Source organism: Cetorhinus maximus, chromosome 20 (assembly GCF_964194155.1).
Source record: "Cetorhinus maximus chromosome 20, sCetMax3.hap1.1, whole genome shotgun sequence".
Taxonomy (NCBI): Eukaryota; Metazoa; Chordata; class Chondrichthyes; order Lamniformes; family Cetorhinidae; genus Cetorhinus; species Cetorhinus maximus.
The window spans coordinates 62,175,384-62,200,668 of NC_135898.1; the positions used below are offsets into that span (position 1 = coordinate 62,175,384).

Consider the following 25,285-nt stretch of genomic DNA (forward strand, 5'->3'; position numbering starts at 1 on the left):
GCCCAGAAGCAGTTTGTTGGATTTGGACTGGCACAATACTGGGCCAGTCATCAGGGTTTTGGAGGGTTTCGGAAATGTGAAAGTTGGAGCAGTAGCAGACCAAATAATTTTTATAGCATCTGGAGGATCAATACTGCTGCTCCTGGCCTTAAATAAGACATTTTCTTCATTACCTTGGAGGACCTCTGCATCTGGTTTGACTGTTACTATTGAATGGGCATTCTGCACTGTAGAGCCATTAAAAAATATACTTTAGGCTCTTTTCTGCATGCTAGGACCTCCATTAGCATAAGGTCATGAGGCTTATGGTTATCCTAGACACAAATCTATCTAAGGCAGGTTCTTCATTTTCACTATGATGCCTATTGCCAGAGGTTCTCTGTTTATTCATTTTTGGTAGGCCAAGGGTGTTACCATAGGATGAAGGATGCCAGTGATGCTGGCTGTAACATGAACCTCTTGGCACCAAGCAGGCCTTCATCTTTATGCTTCTGTGTCCTAGGAGGACTCTTCAGCCTTCTGTATCACCACTGATGTTGTATCCTGCCACTCAGCATGAGCAGGTATTTGATGGAGCTGGCTGGAAAAGTCACAGGAGAGAGAATAGCATTATGAAAACAAGTTTTATCCATTGTTCCAATTGTACTGGACCCTTGATCAGTATGCGCGCTGGTTAGTGAAAGGACAGGCATGATGATATCAGTTAGAACCTACAGACATTGAGAGATGTTGCCCCAAAGCCTGCAGCACTTCGTTTTCATTATTGCCTCTAAGTGATCTCCCAAGGACTGAAGGCCAATGGTCAAGGCATCCATGCTCGATGCACTGATTGTTCAGGGGGGCCTCTCTGTCCAGGAGATGGCTGCATATGTTGATGGTTCGACCGCCAGTTTATCTCATATTGTTACTGAGGATGAGCCTTGTCACATGTCAGTCTGATGCTCCAACATCCTTGTTTTAAGAGCAAGGCGCACAGACCTGCGTCCATATGATCTAGACCAAGGGATTGATTTCTGTAGAATATGTTATGATCCTGGACCAGACCCACAGGTTTTTAATAAATCCAATGAGGGACCAATAGCTTTTGGTTTAAAGTAGATAAAATTTGAGATTCAAGCCATTTGTTAAAAGAGTAAAGTCACAAGGTTTCACAGGTTTTGAACAAACAAAAAAAAACTTTACTGTACAAGGTCAGAAAGATAAAACAATTTACAATATCTGTCTTACACTATCATATCCAGGGTTAATATGAGGTATGTGAATTAACAGGCAAACTGTGGTCAAACATACCACACGCACAATCAATGGCAGAGTCCACAGATTTCCCAACAATCCACCCAGACGTCAGTAAAACTGTGAGTCAACTAATCTCATTGAACTTCTGTCTCTCTAACAAAGGATTCCAGTCTTCACCTTTGAAGATCTCACCTTGGAATTCTCTCCAAAGGTCACTCCAACTCAGATAGCCTCAACGATGGCCCACCTCGCAGGTTTCATTCTTGTTTCCCGAGACTCCGTTCCTCTTGATTCCAGAATCTGCACTCCAGCATCAATTCACAAACACAACTTCAGCTCTTTGGCCGTGTTGAGCAGAACAGTACTGCTCCAAGGGGTTACCTTCACCCTAATGGCCCACAGCACAGAGTCACCAACATTCTGCCTTCTTCCATCGCCAGGGATTCTCCTGAGCCCTCTCCATTTTAGGTCTGCCAACTGCAGCCCTTTTTCTGCTTGGAGCTTCTTTCTCTGCTCTTCTTTTTTCTTAACTGGGACCTCTCTCTGTCCTCTCTCCCTCTGGGCCCTCTCCCTGTCCACTCTCCCTGCCCCTGCCAGAGAATCCCTTTCAATTATGGTGCTCTACTCCCGGTCGCATGATTGGGGTTTTCCCGTCGCTTTCTTTTTACGCAGGTGCACCGGCCCTGTCCTTGGCCCAAAGAATTACAAAAACACCAGATTGTGGATGTGCCTCCTGCTCTCAGTCTGTGCATGCGTGGGATCTCCTGAGGCACGCTGGGAGTTGTAGTTCCAGGCCTCTGCTCTCAATGAGCTAAGTTTGGATCTCATAACAAACCGCACTCCCAACTGACCAATCCCACTTTCACTTCTTAACATATCTGTCGGTGAGAAAGTAATAAATAAAAGAGTGCAACACAGAAAAAGGGACTACAAGAAAGGAGTGGGAGAGTAGACAATTCACCTTAGTTACTCTGATGAGGCCATGAAACTTCCCTCTGCAGCTCAAAGGAGTCCTGGAATTGCAGGAGGTGACTTTTTCTCATGGTCATACCTCAATTAGGAGGGCGTGCAGGTTCAGTTCTCCATCTGTCCTGATATATCCACCCACACCAGCTATTCATGGCCCATTATTGTCAGCTGTGGTTCAGTTGATTGCATTCTCATTTCTGAGTCAGAAGATTATGGGTTTGATCCCACTCCAGAGACTTGAGCACACACTCTAGGTTGACACTACAATGCAGTACTCAGGGGATATTGCACGATTGGATGTGCTGTCTTTTAGATGAAATGTTAAACCAAGGTTCCATGTGCTCTCTCAGCTGGACATTTAAGACCCATGGCAGTACAGCAAAGAAGAGCAGGAAAGCTTTCCCTGATGTCCTAGCTGATATTTATTCCTCAACCAACACCCAAAATCTGATGATTACATGATTGCTGTTTGTGCAAGTTGCTGTGTCCAAATTGGCTGCCACACCTCCTACATTACAATAGTGACTACACTTTGAAGAAATACTTAATTGTCTGTGAGGTGCTTTGGGACTCCTGTGGTTGGGAAAAATGCTGTATAAATGCAAATTATTTTATTTGAGGCCTAACTCTCATCTACTCAAACAGTGTGAGCACCGTTCTATACATACAGCTGTGCTTTACAACAGGGTCAGCACCATGGCTGCATGGTGGGTCAACATCATAACGCACCTTAGTAATGGCAGCACGAAGGCCTTTCATTCTTATTGTTCCACATAATTAAGGAAATTATTTCACACTGTTGTGCACAATCTGATTTCGTGATATGGCAGACTGGTAACTAAATAGAATTTTGCAGTCTCAGCCCAGGGCAAACTGTCTGACAGGGTTACTGTTTATTATAAGCTGTTGAAAATGGCTTGAAGATACAACAGCTGAGTTCTGCTCAATTTGGATGGACTCAATTTGACGTTAAAATGTTTGACGTTTAAAAAGATATCATATATTTGGTTGCAACGCCACAATTTTTATGCCAACTTGGAATCACAAGGATATAACATCCAAAATATGAGATTTTTGAAAAGCTTGAGTTATATAACAAAGTTGAGTATAACAAAGTTAACATTATTTGAAGTGATTATGCACTTGCTTGACTATTTAAGTAAAATGAATTTTCAGCGGTCACATGTTTTATTTCCATCCAGACCTAAATTCCATGCATAGTTTTCAAGATACAATGGAAGCCTGGTGTATGTGGTGTGCATTACAGTGATCTGCTGCAGCACAGGTTTAAACTTCTCTGCTTATTCAGTGAAATTATTGAGTATTGTTGATTCAATGCAGAATATTTTCAACAGCCAAGATTCTCAAATAAGTGTGACATTAATCATTAGATATTAATTACAAATTAGTTCTGTTCATTTAATTGACAGAACAAAAATTAGTAGCTGCTTTTTGTAAAAAGCAGTTATTATTCTGGGAATTAATATGAACATACATGACTATATAACAGGTAAATGTGTATTTACAACATGATTATCAAGTTTAAGAAATAAAGTGTTATGTAGATTTTGTTTAATATTATTTATATTATAAATAAAAATATCAAACAATGGGTGGATATAGAGCTGAAGCAACATTCTTGTGATATTTATGAGAAATATTCCTCAATGCTTCTGCTGATTAAGGCAATGAGTGACTGAGCCATGCAAGTTCGTAAAATCCCAGGTTCGATCCCTGATCAGAAGGGCAGCTAGATTTGTCTCGGAGGGCCAGAAATAGGGATTGAAAAACAACCAGGAGTTGAGCTGTTTTTCAACTTACAGGGCAGGCTCAGAAGCAGCTACGTCGCTATACAGTCAAACAGTCTGCCAGAACTCAATGTCTAGACTAACTTATGAAGAATGACCATGTGGGCAAGATACCAGACAGCTACTGGCACGCGATCCTAACAACAGCTCAAGGTGGAAGGGGGTAATTTTCAACTGCCGGTCACTTGTTCCTGTCCTGAAAAGTGAGTGACTAGAAGAGGGAACCTTGTCAACCCATTAACGCCCATAGCCCATTTTCCAGGTCAGCTTGTAAGCAGGCAGCAGTCTGTTCACCTGAAACAGGCAGGTGGTGCTTAATTTTGCGAATCATGGCCCTACTTGGCATAGAGGGCATGAGGAGGGGTGAGTGGAAGGGCATAGCTTGTCATAAGGGCTATGAGGGGTCATAGGGTATGGGTGGGGCATGGGAGCATGTGGGGGTGAGAGAGTGTGAGCGGTGAGGGCTGGAGGGCCTTTCTATTTCTATTTTAACTGGGATGAAGTCCCACAGCACCGAGGTGTGCCTGTTAAATAGGCCGCCTTAGCACCCGGCAGTCCATATGGCTGCTTCCAATCTTTTACCCGGATCAGCTGGCCCGACTCCAGCCTGCACCTGCTCCCTTCACTACCCCCAACAGCCCCCACCACACCCTCCCCTCCCCATGAAAATCCCATTCTTGCGGGCACTTTCTCCCAAAGTGGGCGGGCGAGACGGAAATTACCCCAACTCCCATAACAGGCCATAGGAGGGATATTCCTGTGTTTCTTTTTAAAGCAATTGGAGATTTTTCACTTCAGCATTCCCAGTTCACAACCTGCTGTGTTCACATACTCATAAACTGTGCAACCCCAGCCTGTGATTTTCTAACCATTTGTTTACTGTGTAAAAGTCATGAGTTACTGATCCCCAATTTCCTGATATTTACTTCCTGTGATTACAATACAATGCAGATGCTGGATTCTCAACTTGCATAGATCAAATGCAACCCCATTGCTGAGGCTATTTTAACACTACTGGGGATAATTTTAATTCATGGCATGGTGTAAAGAGAGTGCTATTGGTAGACAATGGAAAGGAAATGTGAAGAACATGTATAATAGGTAGTGAATCCAATATCACCTGTGTTAAAATAAACAGATGCATGTTATGCACCCTGCTTGAGTTTGGAAAGTCAGACAGGGTAGAAAATGGATTACAGATTCACTACCCTGTGTTTTGCAATCCTGCCTAAGATGAATTTCACTGCTTATAACACATGTTGCTGTGACTGTTCCTACTACTGCTTTAGCACAATATTGCATAACTTTTAACAGCTTTTTGTTTTAACCAAGTGAGAAAGATTGAGAGCTGCCCAGGTCAATATGTAGAGCATATTTCACCTTACTACCAGTATCAAGTTTCCATCCACTGTATACATAAATTATTTGAAATTAAAACAAAGACTGGTCAGCAGAAGCTGTTTGGTAAACCATCTATAGTCTAAACAGTGGTTGAAAATTCTTAAAAGGGCACACTGTAGTGAGGACCAAAGTAGCAAGTGACTAATGCCATCAGCTTCAAATTTTTACTTCATTTTTACTTAATATAGGAGGATCTCCACAATTAATTTTCAGAAAAGTTGACCGGTGCACGTGAAAAATGAAGCTACCTTGATTGCAATGGCTGGTGTAAACAAAAATATTTTGCCAATAAAACAATTCTTTTGATGTTGAACAACAAATGCTCGTTCATTTCCATTAGCTGTTGAGACAGTTGCATTTAGACAACGATAAAACCCTTTCGCACAGAGAATTCATGAGCTTTGAAATTACCAACACTGAACACACTCCTCTGAGTTTTGCATAATGTTGTATGGTGATGATGGGCAGAAAATTAATAACCCTGTGGAGGCAGGCTGGAGGCAGGATAGGGGTCAAAATTTAACAATACCATGGCCTGAGTTTCACGCCTGTCGGACACATGAGGTCAGCGGGGTTGGAGACAGCCATAATTTCTGCTTTCGCACACAAATGTCAAAACAACGCAATTTCACAATGGCTGGCCAATGAAGGACTGGCCAGCATGAAGCATGACCCCACATTGGAGAAGGGCTGCCGGCAGGGTCAAGAGAGTGGCTGGCACCGGGTCCAATGGGGACCCGGCAGGGTGTTTTAAATTGGCAGAGGCATCACCCTGAAGGCTGCCAGGAGTTCCAGAGGAGGCACAGAGAGCTTTCCAAATATAAGCTAGAGTTATGGCATCAGCACCTGCTTGACACATGAAGTGGGAGGGCAATGCAGGTGGGCACACTGCCCTCCACTTCCTGGACAAGCGCCTGCACACTCTCGTGGGGGCAGTGAGTGCCAGGCGGGACACCCTAATGCCACAGGATGGCAAGATGAGGCCACCCCACCAAATGAAGGTCTGGGCAGAGATGGCAGCCGCAGGTCAGTGAGCACAAGGTGGTGTGCCGCACCTGGATTCAGTGCCAAAAAATGTTTAATGATCTTCTGTGCTTGAGAAATGTGAGTACCAATTTGGCATGGTACTGTGTGAAGCCTTGAAGGGTGGCGCTCAGGGGTGTAAGATTCAGAGTAACAGAAGGCACATATACTTGTGCCTGCTAAGGCTGGGAGATCGGACTGGACCCCCGAGTGCATACAAGGATCAGGTGTGCAAAAATGACCGGCACTTCAATCTGCTTTCTGGGGGGGTGGGTGTTGGCGAGCATAGTTGGTGTTGCAGATACAGGGTGGACTAATGATCGGACCTTTGTCCATACAAGAGAAAAGAAGCCATAATGCTGCTGAGGTGGCCAACCTGCTCATCCTGAGCAATGTGAGATGGACGCCCTAGAGCTCGAGTGTGAGCGCACACCAAGGTCAAGAGGTTGCGGAGAGGCAGGCATCTCGGAGGAAAATAAGAGCCCAGTGGACAGATGTGGGACGGGCAGTGACTGCAAACAATGTAGGGTTCTCTCACCTCAAAGGATAACTTTCAATCAAGAGTCCCCAGTGATCCAGCAATGACAATGCCACCATGATGCTGTTGTCCATAGTCTCACCAGGCTGCCTAGCATGCACATTCAATATGTGATGATTGTTATCACTGACATATTGTCTTCCTCCCTCAGATATGCCATCCTCCTGAGGCACCTGGGACCCCGAGGACCCCTCAATTGACACTGATGGAGGAGCCAAACCCACGTCACACCCTCTCTCGCTACCAGGCATCAGCTCAGATACCGGGATGGCGGTGGGTTGTAGTTCATCGGCTCAGATGGTTGTGCACTGTGGGGAGGTCACTGCACACTCGCATGAGGAGCTGGCGGAGGCATTAAGTGCCCAGGGCACCAGCTGTTGGAGAAGTGCTGGAGACCAGGACGATGCTGAGTCCGAGGCAGGTGATGAGCCTCTGGAGTCGTCCATCGGGTGGCTGACGCTGGATGTTCAGCAGGATGTATAGCGAGATCTGGCGGAGATCTCTGAGGGTCTGTGTGCCATGGTCTCTGTCATGGAGGAGTCCATAAAGGAGCTTGAGCACTGCATTGACCCTGAACATCGAGCGCACAACCTCCTCCATTGAGAGAATGGCGACTCTCATGGAGAGGCAGCTCCAGGAACAGAATCAGGGGTTCCTGGAATCGCACTCAGGCCTGTACACCCACACACCCACTGTGACCTCAGGAGGTCACTGCCAGTGTGAGAGACAGATGAGGCACCTCGTCTCTCTGCTAGGTGCCCATCCATCGATGGTGAGCAGGGAGGTCCAGATGTGCCTCACACTGGCGGACAAGCTGCTTGACGTCTCTATGGGCTCCTCTCACAACGCTCTGGATGAAGGTGGCAGCTCCTCTGCCCCTCTGCCAGTGACCATGGCATTTTTTAAGGCCGTGACGATAGATGGGTGCCCAGCTATGTTGCTGGTCGTAACCTCCCAGCCGGAGCCTGCTCAGGCCCTGCCGGCCAGAAGACGACCACCAAGGTCATCAGGGCCAACACAACAGCAGAGTCAGCAATCTGCCAGTGAGGGCCGGGGGTGGGGGGGGTTGGTGCACCAAGATATAGCACTTGCAAGTGGCAGTTTTATGCACCGTGAGCATAGGATGGGGTTATCAAGGGTGACATTCTTTCATTTCATCACTGTTGTGTACTGTTTTTGTGTGGCAGTCACAACCATGTTATGTTATGTTCCTTATGTTATGTTCCTTGTTTGCAACTTTGGTAAAGATATAAATCAAGATTTTGTTTCAATGCCCTAAGCGTTCTTCATGTTTTCTATTGGTGTAGGCTTCATCAATGCCTTATGATAGACGGCAGGGGCAGCAAACTTTATTACAGAGGTTGTGAGGTGACACTGGGGTCATGGGGTTTCCTCCTCAGAAATGTGTGGGAAGGAGGTGGCGCCCTTGCAATAAGAGTGAAGCCACGACTTGGCAGCCTAGCTGAAGGTACGTTGAATCAAGGCCTCCCTGGTGTACCTGCCTCCTGAGGGTTCCTTAAGTCTGCCTCCATGGCCTCACCCTGTGTCAGCCTGGGATCCTCATCAGATCCATCAGTAGAGTCTTCCTCTGAGGTTTGTGGAGCTGCCTCGCTGATCTCATCCTCCTGTGGGTCCCCTCTTGCCAGTGCCAGATTGTGTAGAGTGTATCAGGCAACGATGATAAGCAACACACGCTCTGGAGGATATTGCTGGGCACCCCTGATCAGCCCAGGCAGCGGCACCTCATCTTCAGCAGCCCAATGGTCCTCTCAACCACCTCCTTGTGGAGGCATGATTCCTATGGTACCTCTCTTTTGCTTCTGTCCTTGGTACCGGAGTGGCATCATGAGCCACCTTTTCAAGGGATATCCCTTGCCAACAAGCAACCAGCCATCCAGCCGAGCTGGAACCACGAACAGCCTTGGCACCTGGGAGTATTTCAGGATGTATACATCATGGTAGCTGCCAGGGTACCATGGCAGAATCTGGGTCTTGTGGTCGCATACTATCTACATGCTCACGGAGTGGTAACGCTTTATATTCACGAAGGCACCCGGCTGACCTGCTGGCGCCTTGATGGCCACGATGGCAGTTTATGCCACCCTGGATGCGGGGGAACCCAGCAATAGCTGCAAAGCCTCTGGCTCGCTCAGCCCAGCTGGCTTGGTCCATCCAGTAATGAATAAATGTGAGGACACTCTGATCAGAGTGTCAGTGATGAGCCTGTCGCAACTGTGGACAGTTGATTGGGACACTCCACACAGATTCTCCGCTGACCCCTGGAAAGATCCAGATGCAAAGAAATTGAGGGCTATGGTGACTTTCAGAGCCACTGGCATTGGGTGCCCACCCACACAGTTGGAGGCAATCTCTGGACCAATCATCCGGCATATTGATGGCACAGTGTCCCTTGAGAGGTGGATCCTCCTGCAGCACTGGACCTCACACATGTTGAGGTAGCCGGATCGCTGCCTGTACACAGCAGGATGATAGCATCTTCTGTGGCCCCTTCCGCCTTGCTCTCCCTGCTAGTTCTGCTCCCACTGTGCCCGCGCCTCTCCACCCGCAGGTTGTTCCCTGGGATGCTGCCTGTGGACACCTGGCCTCCTCTCCCTTCTGCACCTCTCTTCCGCCTCAGAGGAGGTCCCCCCAGCGGAGTACACAATCCCCATCTGCTGAAATGCAGAAGGCACTGTCCTGTGCACTGAAGGCTGCACTCAGCAGAAATGCTCCAAGTGAGTTGATAAAACAAAAGAGTCCTCAAAACAAAGCTATACAAGCAAAAACTTCAGACGAAACTACAGGAAAAGGTCTGAAATCTCAGCAGTCAAGCGTCAGCAAACTCTCACCTGAACTCCTAACAACTCAAACAGCCAATGATCCGCTCCCCTTTTCTCCCGCCCTTGGATGAGAAAAGTGAAAAATCGAGTTGGCCTCCTACCCGTGTTGCCCATGCAACAAGCGCAAAATCACACAGGCTATGTAAGCTTGCCTTCAATTGCACTTTTAACTGCCTTAAGTGGCTGATTAATTGTTGGCGGGCGCGCTTCCGAGTCCCGCATGTGCCCTCCAACTGTAATATCACGTGAGTGAACTATGATGTTGGGCGTGTGCCCAACACCTTCTCGTGGGATTTTACACTCTTTTGGGTCGGGCGCACACCCGCTACTACTGTGTAAAATTCTGGCCCATGTTACACTGGCTCTCCGGCACGTTTCCACTTCCGAGCGATCTAGCCGGGCCAAGCTACTGGGTGGGTAGCCAATTAGGCCACTTGAGGTATCAAATGGGGGAAAGTTGCTGAGGTTCCCCTTCCATCATGATGGACCGACAGCTGAGGCCATTCTTTACTTTTAAAATCCTGGAAAGCTTCAGAGAGCAGTTCTGTTTGGAGACACCCTCGCAGTCCTCCATCTGCCTTTCACCACCCACCTCTCCCAAGGGGGTAGCCAGCCATCCAGAGTTTTGAGCCTTCTGATTAGGCCCCTCACCTCCAATCTGTATCTAGACACCGACTATGGAGGCAGCCTCTTAATTGGTTGCCTCCCATATGAATGCTGTGCTGCGAGCTGGATCAGTGGGGCCAGCACTGCTTTTGGGCCTGACAGCAGAAAACTTTCAAAGCTGGTAGGATTCTGTCAACCATTCAGCTGAGCTGAAGCCATGAATGGCCTCGGCACCTGGGAGTGTCACAGGATGTAAGCATCATGGCAGCTGCCAGGGTACCTTGCACAGACTTGCAGAATCTGGGTCTTGTGGTCGCAAACTATCTGCACATTCATGGAGTGGTAACCCTTTATATTCACAAAGGCATTTAGCCCAAAGTATCAGTTGGCTCTTCTGGACCTGGTAATGTACAATTGGACAAGATGAGTCGATAACCTCATAGCAAAGGAGCCTCTAGGCAGCAGCGATCATAACAAGATTGAATTTCACGTTCAGTTTGAAGGTGAGAAATGTGGGCCTAAGGCTAGTGTTTTAAACCTAAATAAAGGTAATTATAGAGCTACAAAAGCAGATCTGGCTCAAGTGAACTGGGAAACTAGGTTGAAATGTACGACAGTAGAGATGTAGTGAAAGACTTTTAAGGACAATGTTTAATAACTCTAAGCAAAGATTTATCCGAGTGAGAAAGAAAGACTCTTTGAAAAGGATGCAATATCTGTGGCTAAATAAGGAAGTTACGGATAGTATCAATTTGAAAGAAACAATGAACAAATCTGTGAAGGTTAGCAGGAGGTCAGAAGATTGGATAGAGTTTAAGAACCAGCAAAGAATGACTAAAAAAGTAATGAAGGGGGAAAGTAGAGTATGAAATAAAGCTATCTAGAAATTGAAAAATAGGTAGAGTTTCTACAAATATTCAAATTGAAAAAGAGTAACAAGATCGAGTGTTGGTCTTCTAGAGAGTGAGTCTGGGGAATTAATAATGGAAGACAGGGAAATGGCAGAAGCATTGTACAGGCATTTTCCGTCAGTCTTCACTATAGAAGACTTGAAAAAATTCCCATAGATACTTGAAAATCAAGATGTGAAAGGGAGGAACTTACAACAATCACCATCACTAGAGAAAAGATACTGGGAAAACTATTAGACTTAATGGCTGAAAAGTCCCCAGGGCCTGATGGCTGCATCTTAGGATCTTATAAGAAGTGGATGCAGAAATAGTAGAGGCATTGGTTGTAATCTTCCAAATTGCTTCGATTCTGAAGAGTCCTAGCAAATATAACACCTTTAATCAAGAAAGGAGGAAGACAGAAAGCAGGAAACTATAGTTAGGCTAACTACAGCCTAACATCTGTCATAGGGAAATTGTTAGAATCCATTATTAAGGGGGTTAGAGCAAAACACTTAAAAAATCATGATGTGATCAGGCAGAATCAACATGGTTTTGTGAAAGGGAAATTGTGTTTAACTAATTTATTAGTATTTGTTGAGGAAATAACAAGCAAGGTGGATAAGGGGGAACCTGATGATGTGGTGTGCCTGGATTTCAAAAAGGCATTTAATAAGTTGCCACATCAAGGATTACTACACAAAATAAGAGGCTCTAGTGTGGGGTCGGTGGGGGGGGGGGGGTTGTGGTGGGGGGGGGGGGGGGGGGTAACATATTAGCATAGATAAAGGATTGGTTAGCTAACAGGAAGCAGAGAGTATGGATGGGTCGTTTTTGGGTTGGCAAGCTGTAGCTAGTGAAGTGTCACAGGGATCATTGCTGGGGCCTCAACTACTTACAATCTATATCAATGACTTAGATGAAGGGACCAAACATGTGGTAGCTAATTTTGCCAGTGACACCAACGTAGGTAGAAAAGTAAGTTGTCAAGAGCACATAGTCTACAAAGGGATGTAGAGAGGTTAAGTGAGTGGGCAAAAATTTGGCAGATGGAGTATAATGTGAGAAAATATCAACTTGTCCGCTTTGGCAGGTACAGAAAAGCAGTATGTTATTTAAATGGGCAGAGATTGCAGGAGTTGGTGGTACATAGGGACAGAGGGATCTGGGTGTCCTGTACATGAATCACAAAAATTCAATATGCAGGTACAGCAAGTGATTAGGAAGGCAAATGGAATGTTGCTGTTTATTGCAAGGGAAATGGGATATAAAAGTAGGGACATTTTACTGCAGCTGTACAGGATTCTTGTTGAGACCACATCTGGGGTACTGTGTACAGTTTTGGTCTCCTTATTTGAAAAAGGAAATAACTGCATTAGAAGCAGTTCAGAGAAGGTTCACTTGACTCAATCATGGGATGAAGGGCTGATCTTATGAAGAATGGTTGAATAGGTTGCGCCTATATCCATTGGAGTTTAGAGGAATGGGAGGTGATCTGACTGAAACGTATAAGGTCCTGAGGGAACTTGATGGAGTGGATACCAGGAGGATGCTTCCTCTTGTGAGGGAGACCAGAACTAGGGGATGCAGTTTAACAATAAGGGATCTCCCTTTTAAGACAAGGATGAGGAGAATTTTTTATCTCAGAGGGCTGTGAGTCTGGAATTCTCTTCCTCAGAAAGTAGCGAAGGCTGGGTCATTGAATTTACTCAAGGCTAAATTAGATAGATTTTTAATTGACAAGGGAGTCAAGGGTTATGGGTGGCAGGCCAGAAAGTGGAGTTGAGACTGCAACCAGATCAGCCATGATCTGTTTAAATTGCGGAGAGGCTCAAATGGCCTATTCCAGCTCCTCCATCCTCTGTTCCTATGTACAAACTGCTTATGGTAGAAGATTCCATGTTCGACTAACCAGGTATAACATTTTTAATTTCCTCCTCAGTCTGCTGGTGAAAATCCGGAATCTATGCCAATTTAATTCGCCAATCAGGGGAAACTGTCTTTCACTATTTATTCTGTCCAAACCTTTAAGAAAACTGTAACTAGGTTACAGTGAAATGCCCTAATTTTTAAAATCTTCCTTTTGTGACCATAACCTTCTCCTGTGTCAGTTCAGCGTATCTTCACTGCAATGACTCTTTCAATGACTCTAATGTCCATTTGATAACAGATTGTCCAGAACCCGACATAATACTCCAGCTGTGCTTTCTGTAAATTCAACATTGCTTCCTTGCCTTTATGTGCAATGCTACTATATACAAAACCCAGAATCAGATTTGCCCTTTTTTGTTGGCTAATAGGTTTTTGATTTTTTCTAAAATGGTGCAAAGAAATTCCAAATTGATGCTTTGATTCACAGGCATTCCACAGTCTAATTTCAAGACCAGGATGTTATAGCATGCTGGCATGGAGCGTTTCACAGGGATTATTTTTCAGCTGCCAGGGGGGAGTCTCACCCACCAGGGAGGCAGTTGCCAAGGCGAGCACAAGCTGGGCATCGTATTCAAAGCTTTTAAAGCAATACTCAGAAAATCATGAACAGCACGTGCTTGAATTTCCAATGTGTGCTTCTGATGGGCAAGGGTACCCTCCCACAGTGTTGGGTTAGAAGAATACCATGAGCTGTTTTACTTTCTGCGTTATTTAAAAATAACAGTGATTACGGTGCTCCACAGGGACACTGAATCCACCCATTTTAAAGGAGAGAATTGGTGTTAGGCTAACATAAGTAAAGAGAATTCCCATGCAGCATCTGCTTGACAGAACCGCAAACAGTTGCTTTGTAATGCTCAGGGCTGTTGGCGGACCACGTTCACTGTGTTTATTTTTTCCCCTGTTGCTATTGAGCATCCATTGTGTGTTTTCTAACACAGCAACAGCCAATTAACTGTTCTCACTCCTTCGATACATGCCCACTGTAAGGGGATCTTTTTTTCCTACAGAACCTTAATGTGTTTGCCCTATTAAAAATGAAGAGACATTAAAAAAGAGTTCATTAAATGCAACAATGTTGAGCCCAATTAGGAAAGTAAAATGATGGAAGCCTGATGTTGATTTAAATCCTTCCACAAAGATTTCCTTCGATGTTGCTTCTTTGATGTATTACTTACTTGGCACTTGAAGTTTGAAGAAATCACCCTCATACAAAACTTAAATATTCTTTTAAATACATACCTGGATATTCAGTCTGCCTCTGTGAGCCCCCAAACCATAACGCTGGACAGTAGATGCATGGAGCTGAAAGTCATCAATTCGCAATGTCTCCAAGCCCAGAGGAGGACATTCTGTTAAAGAACAGAAAGAAATAATTCAAACCTGTAATATATCAATACTAAGCATTTTAATATAGCCCCCCCTCTGCCATTTATTGTTTCTGTCTGGTTGAAATATTTTTCAGCTATTAATGTAATAAAATTCTGCAAAGGTAAATAAGATGTAGCAAACTTGCTTTTAAGCTAATCCCTGCATAACTTAATAAGTTGGCCAAAATCACCTTATTCTGTTTTTATCTTTTTTCAACTTGGCTCAGTGATATTGCTCTCACTTCTGAATCAGAAGTCATGGGTGCAAGAACTACTCCAGAACTTGTGTGCATAATCTAGGCTGACTCTTCAGTGCAGTATGCAAGGAGCGCTGCATTGTCAGAGGTGCTGTCTTTTGAATGAAATGTTAAACTAAGGCTTCACTCATCAGCTTTATATGGAGATGAGATTCTGTGTTTCAGTGAATAGGTTTCCTTCAATCATTACCACCCCATTGATGGGATTAGTTGATCATTCATTTGTTTGTTGCTGTTGGGATCCTACTGTGCACAAACTTAGCCACCAAGTATAATCCTTTTGGACTTTCTCCAATTATCCACCAACACCTTATTGGTAACAATGATGGCTTTCATTTGATAAAAGTTAAACCAATGCTACTAACAAGACTTAATATCGTACTTGAGCAGCAGTTTACAAGATGCAGTTGAGAATTATATTACCTGAGTGTTCCTCAGGTAGATCTTGTGACTCCTGTTCCACATTGCGCCCCCCCACAGTTTGTCCTTGTTCACCCTCCATGTGCTCGCTGTTGAACTTTCTACACATAAGAGTTGCCCTAAGCCCCGGGTTACACGTCACTTGCAGCAGAATTTATCCAATCAGGTTTTCTCTCGCATTCCAACTCAATCATGTTGGCACATGTCCAAACACAGACGTTGGTTGGACCTCTTTTATCTCTGTCTTCAGTCTCATCACAAGCTTCTTTCAATTCTGGGTTAAGGGCTTGATCTGCAGACCTTGAAACTAATGGCCTTATTGACTATTTTCTAATTTAATTAGAGGAATGAAAGTAAACCATGACCTGAAATGAGATGTAGTATACTGAGGCACAATATTATAAGCTAACCAAAAGTATTGTAGCTTGGACAAAGGAATAAACAGGATATTTGTTGGATTGGAATAGCCTATTATCGGTTGCAGCAGCTCGAAGCAAGGATGCAATTTTTATTTCTTTCAGACCAGCTTCCCTAAATATCTACTTTACCCACTTCCTTGCTGATGATCACCTGCATAATAATAGCAAACACACTTCAAACGTCTTCTTCGATAGCACCTCCTAAATCCGCATCCTCCACCACCTAGTAGGCAGGGCTGCAGATGCATGGAAGATCATCAGCTCCATGTTTTCCCTCCAAGTCACTCACTATGTCGACTTGGATATATGTCACCATCCCTTCATGATCACTGGGTCAAATTCCTGGAACTCCCTGCCTTACAGTACAATGAGAGTTTCTTCACCACATGGGACTGCAGTCATTCAAGGAGAACGCTCACCACCAATTTCTCAAGGGCAACTATGAACGGGCAATACAAGCTGGCCTTACTACTGACACCAGTATCCTCAAAAAGTATTTTTTGAAAATAATTCATTAGTCATAAAGGAGTTGTTAGTGTGTTGTATAAACAAAAGTTCTTTATTGTTGAACTTTTAGCTGGATACATATTACAAATAAGCACACAATTAATGCGCAGTTGTATACATCCCATATCTGGGCCACATGGTGGGGAGGATGTTGAAATGTTTCACATTGCACAGTCATTGCAACATTATTTACATCCTGGGGGTGGGTTTATGATGAATGCTGCAGGACATTGGTATCAAGTGTTAAAGTTAGTGCAGGCAGACTTCAGGCCTGGCAGAGAAATTCCACAAAGCCTCCCTGCCACATTTTCTTCCATAAGCTACTCCAGGACCCCCAAAAACAGGCAGAAAATCAAAAGAAAATCTTGCCTCGGAATTCTCTAATGTATGTTTTCTGATTATTTTTGCAGGAGTTGGGGGTAATACCCTGCCTCGAGGGTGTATTGTCCCTATCAGCTTTCACGCTGGTAGTTTCTGTTACCAAAGTAAGAACGTTCTTTCAGTATCCTGGCCAATATTTGCCCCTCAACCAATATCACTAAACAGATTATCTAGTCATTATCACATTGCTGCCTGTGGGAGTTTGCTGCGGGCAAATTAGCTGCCACCTATCCTACTTACAAACCCATTGGCTGTAAAGCACTTTGGGATTTCCTGAGATTGTGAAAGGTGCAATATAAATGCAAGTATTTAGTTCTTTTCAGATTATATTTGTCAATTGGATGGTTAGCCCTATGCAGCAGATGGATTTTAGGGATCCCATAAGCCATTGATGGTGGGGGTGGGGAGGCCACCCACACCCAACTAGGTACAAGTGCCCCGTTGGCTGTCCACTTAGAATTTAGAGCCAGAGCTTCTGTTTCCACTGGCTAGGGCTGTCTGGAACAGGACTTGAACCCTGCATTGACTGACTCAGAGACAGAATACTAACCGCTAAACCAAAAGCTTACCCCTATGTTTTTTGAAAGCCACTATCAAAATAAATAATGCTTGCAATACATGAAGATACAAGCATGCTTTGCATGTGTCAAGGGGATAATGCTAATCAGAATAGATATCCCAACAGGAACTCTTTATCTCATGTAAAGCCATGGTTCAAAATGGAGGTTTCTGCCTCTTCACAAAGTTTGAAATAGAAAATTAGTCTTCTAGTAAGAAATCAGTGAAGATAAAGATCCTTTGATGGTTGAGGCAGCAGGCTTCAAAATATTAATGCTTGCAATTTGACAGGTGAAATTGTAATTTCTAACCATGATTAGGTTCTGGCAGGAAATTCAGTAACACACAGTTACAAGCCTTTACCGATTAATTTGCTGAGCTGTAAAGACTGTGAACACAATCTTTAGCCTAGTCTACTTTTTAAAAAATGGTTTTACATGAAAGCAATTCTGGCTACTACTTCTAAGTCCTGGCAAACACATCCAGGTTCTATAAACATCTGTGACTCATGTACTATGTGAAGAAAAATCACACTGAAAAGCTGTCAACAAGTAAAGAGAAATCTGGCTGTTGCATCCAAAGGGTCTGTGGTTTGAAAAGAGACTTTAAGAATCAGCTTTCCGAAAAAATAAATCATTCCCTTGTAGACAGGTTCCAAATCTCCTAGGATAGAATTTACTGTCAAAATAACAGTGAGGATTATGATGTTCTTTATTAATAATGTGTAAATGGTACAACAACTTCAGGTAAGCAGCAGATGCACAGCTAAATGCAAATATCTAAAGATTGCTCTCTGAGTTGTGTGACTCTGCTGTTAGCTTTGCAAAAACAGCATTTCACTGCCTACTGCACTACCGACCTGCATTGAAGTTCATAAATTTGCTTCATTTGTAAAGTAGATATGAACTAGACCGGCTGCTGATATTTACAGTTAAAAATTAGTAATGTAAGTGCCATTTTAACAATGAGATAATTGTTAATTGCTTCAATCAACCTCCCTGGCACTGAAATTAACTAGTACAAGAGTAGAGTCTCATTCCTTCAAGTTTTAAATTTTTCAGGGCGTTTTCAAAAATGTTCAGTTGTTCATTTTTAATTTTTTTCTTACTTTCCCTTTCTGTCTCACATTTCCCACTCAATCCAGTCCTTCTTTCCCCCTCTTCATTTCTCTTTCTGTACCTGATTTGATACAATTTTGAATTCATCCACTCTTAATTCGCGGCCCTTCTCAGTCCTTTATTTATTTCCCAATCTTTAAATTTCATTGATTAAGGAGATAAACTGTTGACTGTCATTTTCACTTAGCTCTCAGATGCCCCATTTCATTCATTGTGCTGTTTTCAGCAAACACTTTCCATATCTCTGTGAGCTGAAGGGTGTAGAGCAAGTCTAACTAACGACAGATGCCACTAGATACATTGCTATAGCAAAATCTGGCCCATTATTTTGTTTTGTATCTCTTCTATATTTCTTCTACCTATTAATATATATGTAAATAAATCTAGATAAGCAATTTTAGCCTGTATAAAGATCTAGGATCTGTGTTATTCTTCTGTCTTCTGAGATGACAGGCGAATATATAGAGCATACCACAAATTCTACAATAAAGGATTTTACAGCTGTTTAAGGTTCATTGTTAAATTGGAATACTCTAACCCATGCACATATATGGCAGAGAATAAATATGTAGGCTTCATTTCATGCAGGACTTGCCTATATATGAAACTATACTTTATGTATCAGAAAAAGCTTAAAATGTGACTCATTACCACTCCCATCTTTTTTTCCTTTTATGATCAGTCATCCCAAAACACAAATCATAGTTTCAACAGAAATTTGGAAAAAAAAAATGCTGCTGGGGCATAACAATCTGTTGCAATATTATCTTAAAACTATTTAATTTCAGTCATATAAATCTGTGCTAAGGTATATCTATATCAGCATTTTAAATACAGTGTTAATAGATTTGCAGCTACCTCAGACAAATCTCATGGTTTCTAATAAACGTCTATAATAATTGGATCTGAAACACACTATATTCTGTCATTATAATGTAATGTACTAACTGGCAGGCATACAAAGGCAGGAAGAGGTCAAGCCAAATGATGAATATGACTGGATTATTACTGTCTTCTATCAAGTAGGTAAGATTTAATCATTCCATACTACAGAAGGCAGTAACGTTGAATGAAAGGATTTATAGTTACTCAGAAATTGTTATAGCTTCCAACGCTGTCACTGAAAATCAGTCATATAGAGAAATAAATTATATAAAGTAGGTGTCAAAGAAAAGGAGTCAGGCATCTTAATGCTTCTGTGTGAAATTGAGATACGACATTTTCAATAAAAAATGAAATATGCATCGTTATTAATCTTTAACAGAGATAAAAGGTCTGACACAAAATATAGTCCATGTTATCTTAGCAATAGCAATATGTGGATCTATGTGAAAACTTACTCTTTCAGCGCTGGTTGAGATTGGTTATTCATTGCACTAATGTCAGATCATTTATTTCCAGTAATTGGGGGAAGCATTGGGACATTTAATTGTTGAAATATGCTATCAGGAGTTTTAGTTGTCAAGTCTCACGGAAGTTATTAATTTTACATCAAAATTACAATTGTTTAACATATATATATATATCATTTCTGCATTTAAGCTCATTTTTGTATAATTTTGAACAGAGGAATAAAAGGCAACTGTGGCCCATCTGATTAATCCCAGTTTTCAAATAATATCATTCAATATGTTTTCTATATCCTACATATGTTCCTTATGCCAATAATCTAGCCAAACCCTACTTCTTTGCTGAGGCCACTACCTTCTCTGAGAAATAATTACATTTCAACTGTCTTTTTGCCTTCCCACTTTTGAGTTTTGGCCAGTGCCCCTGCTCCTGTTACAGAGCTCGTGAGTGTTTTATATATTTTTTAATCATTGATATGCAAATACTAATGACCATTAAAATATTGAGCACCACAGTGCTGTCAAGAACCTGGCTCTTCTTAAGAGCCAAGTGCTTGGAGGGAGCTGGGGGATGGTGAATTGATCTTTGATAGTTGTGCAAAACCAGCATTGATGAATCAGCAGCTTGTTTTACATCCATCCAGCTTTATTCCACTGATAGTCGATGGAAACGACAATCGACTGGGCAATAAAACAGGCTGCTGATTCATTATCAGCCATTTTGCTCGACCTCCAGAGATCATTTTACCCACAATATCTTAAAAGTGAAACCACAATTTCTTCATCATGTTTCAGAGATAAGGCACTTGGTCAAAGGCAGGATGTGGTGTAATATTATCCGGACTCCAAACCTGCAGGAAAGTCAGTGGATTTTTTTAAAGTGGGGTTTAGATTGTAAACAAAAGTTCAATCGATTGAGTGCTGGAACCAGGACCAGGAGGTTAAAATGCCAGCAAAGGGCACATTGTCTCTTGTTCTGCTGAGATGGCCAAAATTATACCATATCATAGAACATGAGCCAAAAACAGCAGACAATGTTTGCCCACCTGTCACTGTGTTCCTCTTCAAATCCTTCAGATTACTGAACGATAAAAACAAGGCTCAACGTCAGACCCAAATAGGACAAAGGAAACAAATGCTGATGGATGGTCGAAAATCTTTTGCCGGTCTAAATTTTGCTTTTATCTACGAAATAAAAGGCCCCAAAACCACTGCTGTGGTTGACCCATTTGAATGTGCAAAGGCACTTATCATAAAACATGGCACAATGGGCTGGATTTTACACTTAACGGCAGGGTAAAAGAGGCAAAGGGGAAGCACACGGTCCGCTCGCTCCCATCCTCGCTGTTACATCACTTCAAATCAAGCGTCGGCCAGTCAACTAATGGATGGCTGGCAGGAATGTGGGCCAATTGGCCTGGGGTGAGGTGGGGTGCTCTGTGACAAATTGAGCACTTAAGGGAAGGCGTTTGGCGAAAGAGGGGGTTAGGCTATGAATTGAGGTCAGTCCTGGCGATCAATTAAAAAGGCCCTCTGGCGCCTCACTCTCTCTTTGATCGTTCTGTCAGCCTGTAGAACCTGAGCAAATCCAGTTTACTGGCAGCCAAACACTGTCACCTTCAGCAGCAGGCTCTGCTGCTACATACACCTGTTTACAGGCCTTTTCATGCACCCTTGCACCACCCCTGCATACCTGGCATAACTCACTCCCAATGTTTTTCCCGTGTGCCTCCTGTAAAATGGAGTAGGTGATTAAAAATTGCAGTCCATTAGGTTTTAAAAGCTTGTTAAGTGACTTTTTTGTGAAGGCGAGTGAGCTTCCAATTCCGGGACTCGCCCGTCCTGGATGACATCAGATTGCTGACCCGACATCATCGCACTATATTTTGCGTTGGCGCAGTGGGGTAGTGGCCGGGGGTGGGGGGGGGGGGGGGGGTGACGGAGGGAAGCAATTTGCCTCCATAAAACCCAGCCCAATGTATCTGGCATGTTTGTATCAATCTGATGTTAGTTTGGAGTGATTTGGAGTAAATCCATGGGGAGAATTTTCCCCATGTCAGGTGGGCCGATTGGGAGCGGGCGCAGACCCGATCGCCGCCCACGGTCGGGTCTGTGCCACCATTTTAGGCGGGTGGGCCAATTAAGGCCCGCCCAGTGTAATTCTCAATTCCCATGGATAGCGGGAGGGTGCAGGCAGCGACAGGAGTGCACAGACCGCCGGGTCCAATAGCGACCCGGTGGCCTATTTAAATGAAGGCCAGGTAGCCTTTGCAAGGCTGCTCACAATGGCCCGTAGAAGGGCTCACTAGAGGGCTTTCTTTGAGCAGGCAAGTCCGGAAGGTAAGCCAGCGAAAGCCGGAGGGTAGGGCAGCGGGGTAGTGTGCTCCTCGGTTCTCGGATGAGTGCCTAGCTGCTCTCCTGGTGGAGGTGGCAGCACGGCGAGAGGTCCTGTCCAAGGGACGGGAGGCGGAGGCCTCCCCACCTGACCAAATGTGCATGGGAGGAGGTGACCGAGAATGTGAACTCCCATGATGTGGTGCGGTGCACATGGGTCCAGTGCTGAAAAAGATTCAACGATCTCCTGCACTCGGGAAGACCATGTTGGCTGAGGTAACTTAATGCACCATCAGCATTTGAGCAAGGGGGGGATTAGCCCTGGCTTCTTTGTGTGAGTGTGCAGCAGCTGCGGGGTAGTGAAGAACTGGAGCCCTGCAATGTCTCACTCTGGTTGGATTGGCAGGTATGCGATGGGAATCCAGGTACAGGCTGGACTAATCAATGCTCTTCTCTTCTTTTCAGGAGAAGAGTGCACACAATTCCACCAAGCAGATGTGGACTGGCAGAGGCCAGGCCCAGTTGGCCATCTTGACTCCTTTTGAACAGGAGGCCATGGATCTGGAGAGGCGCCATGCACCCAGGTCCACCAGTGGCGTAGAGGCTGGGGTGCCACAGGGCGGTATGTTTGCTGAGCACTGAGGTACTGAGGTCACCAAGTGTGTCCCAGCAGCCATGGCACTACTGAATGCTCAGTGATTGAAGTTTGCAATATGGGTTGACCATTGATTATAGAAGGATGAGCACATAATGATCCGGGGAACTGGCATGCAAATTGATATTGTCTCCACTTTAACTGATCAAATGTCCTTGTTCTTTCTTTCAGCATCAACAGAGCAGGGCCGGGAGGAAGAGGCAGAGGACCCACCTCTGACACCTGAGGGCACAGAACATATCGACTCACCAGCGTCACACCATCTCTGCCAGGCAGGCACCAGCACAGATACTGGTACCTCGGTGGGAATTAGATCTTCGCCTAGTGTCCCGGGGCACAGCAATGAGGGCACTTCACACTTGCTTGAGGTGCGGCCAGAGACAGAGAGTGCCCAGGGCGCCGGCAGTCGGAAAACTGCTGGGGACCAGGTACATGCTCGGTCAGTAGCTGAAGATGTGCCTCTGGAGTCGTCCGTGAGGCAGCAAACGCTGGAAGTGCAGCAGGGTATGTGGGATGATCTGGCGGAGATACATGAGGCAATGCGTGGCATGGTGCCTGTGGATGAGGAGTCCACGTGGAGCATCGCCAGTGCAATGAGCCTCATGGCCAAGCGCCATGCTTCTTCCATGGAGAGAGTGATGACTCTCCTGGAGAGGCTCCTCCAGGAGAACAATCAGGGCCTCCTGGGGTTGCGCTTGGATCTGCAAGCCCTCACAGCATCAGTGACCTCAGCTGGTCAGTGCCCGTGTGGGAGATGGTTTGGGCATCAAGTATCCCAGCTCGGTGTCCATCTATCTACGGTGAGAGGGAGGTCTGAAGCGGCCTCACGTCGGCGCAGCAGCTGCCTGTCGTCTCTGCGGGCTCCTCTGAGAGTACTCCAGTTGAGGGCAGCAGTTCCTCCGCCCCTCTGCCAGTGACCATGGCATCCGATGAGGCTGCGGCGACTGGGGAGAAGCCAGCTGTGGAACTAGCCGCTCCCTCCCAGGCAGAGCCATCAAAGGCTCCACGGGCCAGAGGACGGCCGCCAAGGTCATCGAGACCAACAGGACAGCACAGTAAGCAGGCTGTCTCAGATGCCAGTGCCAGCGAAGGGACAGCACCTAGACGTAGCAAACATAAGCATAAATTTAAGGCACATTAGGCACACCACAGGTTTCTTAATGGTGCTTTTATGTTGCCCCATATTAGTTCATTTAAGGTTTGGTGTGTTGTACAACACCTTTTTTTTGGTTTCTAAAGTTAATTTTGTAATCTCATTAAATTTTGATATGTAACCAGGCTCAGGGTGATTCCTTACTTCTGCAGGTGGACAGGAAGCCATGATGTTATGAGTGAGTTGTTTGACATTGAGCTTTATTGACAAGGGCCTTAGTTAATGTTCCTATCCAGGCAGATTTAGCACTCAGGTATCGAGTATGAAGCCTGCAGCCCTGGTGTGTGTTGAAGGTCCATCTGCGGTGGGCTAGCTGAAAGCCTCCCGGGTTCCCCTGTCTCCCTGGAGTATGCCTGTCTACCCCCTCAGCGTTCACCTGCACGTGCTCATCCTCGGACTCACTGCTGGACTCATCGTGTGCATCCAGAGTAACTGCGTCTACGTCTTCCTTGTCCACTGCGTCACTCCTTTCCAGTGCCAGATTGTGGAGAGCGCAGTATGCAATCACTATCAGCGATACACGATCTGGGGGGTACTGGAGTGCTCCCCCTGAGCAGTCCAGGCATCAGAAGCGCATCTTGAGATGCTTCTCTTTACCACAGCCCTTGTGGAGCGTGGCTCCTATTGTACCGCTGCTCAGCATCTGTTCTTGGATGGCGGAGAGGCGTCATGAGCCACCTTCTGAGGGGGATAGCCCTTGTCTCCCAACAGCCAACAATCCAGTCGGGCTGGATCACGGAAGAGCCTCGGCACCTGGGAGTGTCTGAGTATGTAAGCGTTGTGGGAGCTGCCTGGGTACCTTGCACAGTCTTGTAGAATCAGCATCCTGTGATCACACACTATCTGCACGTTCATGGAGTGGAAGCCCTTCCTATTGATGAAGGCACCGGGCTCACCAGCTGGCACCTTGATGGCCACATGTGTGCAGTCTATAGCACCCTGGATGCGGGGGAAGCCAGCAATCGCTGTGAAGCCTCTAGCTCGCTGTGTCTGGCTGGCCTCGTCCCAGCAGTAGTGGATGAAAGTCAATGCACGCCTGAATAGAGCTTCTGTCACCTGCTTGACACAAGTGTGGACAGCTGATTGGGAGACACCGCAAAGATCACCCACCGACCCCTGGAAAGAGCTGGAGGCATAGAAGCTGAGGGCAGCTGTGACCTTTAGCGCCGCTAGCATGGGGTGCTCACCCACACAGTTGGCGTAGATCTCAGGGCCTATCATCTGACAGATGGAGGTGACTGTCTCCCTTGAGAGATGGAGCCTCCTTTGGAACTGCACCTCAGACATAATGAGGTAGCTTCTTTGCTGTCGGTATACCCTGGCAGCAGAACATTGGCACCTTCTGTGGCCCCCTTCCGCATTGGGCTTCCTGTTGGCCCTGCGCCCCTTGTGCCTGCACCTCTCCTCCCAAAGGTGGCTCCCCTGGAGGCTGTATGTGGTCTTCCGGCCTCCTCCCCCTTCAGGCCCTCCCTTCATCCTCAGAGGAGGCGCCTCCAGTGGATAGCATGACTCCCATTCCCA

The 25,285-nt window shown here is 45.2% G+C and overlaps 1 protein-coding gene across 1 annotated transcript in view; it reads right to left on the reverse strand.

Annotated features, from left to right (window-relative positions):
- The window catches only part of LOC144694428 (inactive carboxypeptidase-like protein X2), a 233,290-nt gene that overhangs the window by 182,427 nt on the left and 25,578 nt on the right, over positions 1-25,285 (reverse strand). Inside the window, exon 3 of the mRNA XM_078564823.1 lies at positions 14,486-14,595. Coding sequence (XP_078420949.1) covers positions 14,486-14,595 — 110 coding nt within the window. The remainder of the gene's footprint in view (positions 1-14,485; positions 14,596-25,285) is intronic.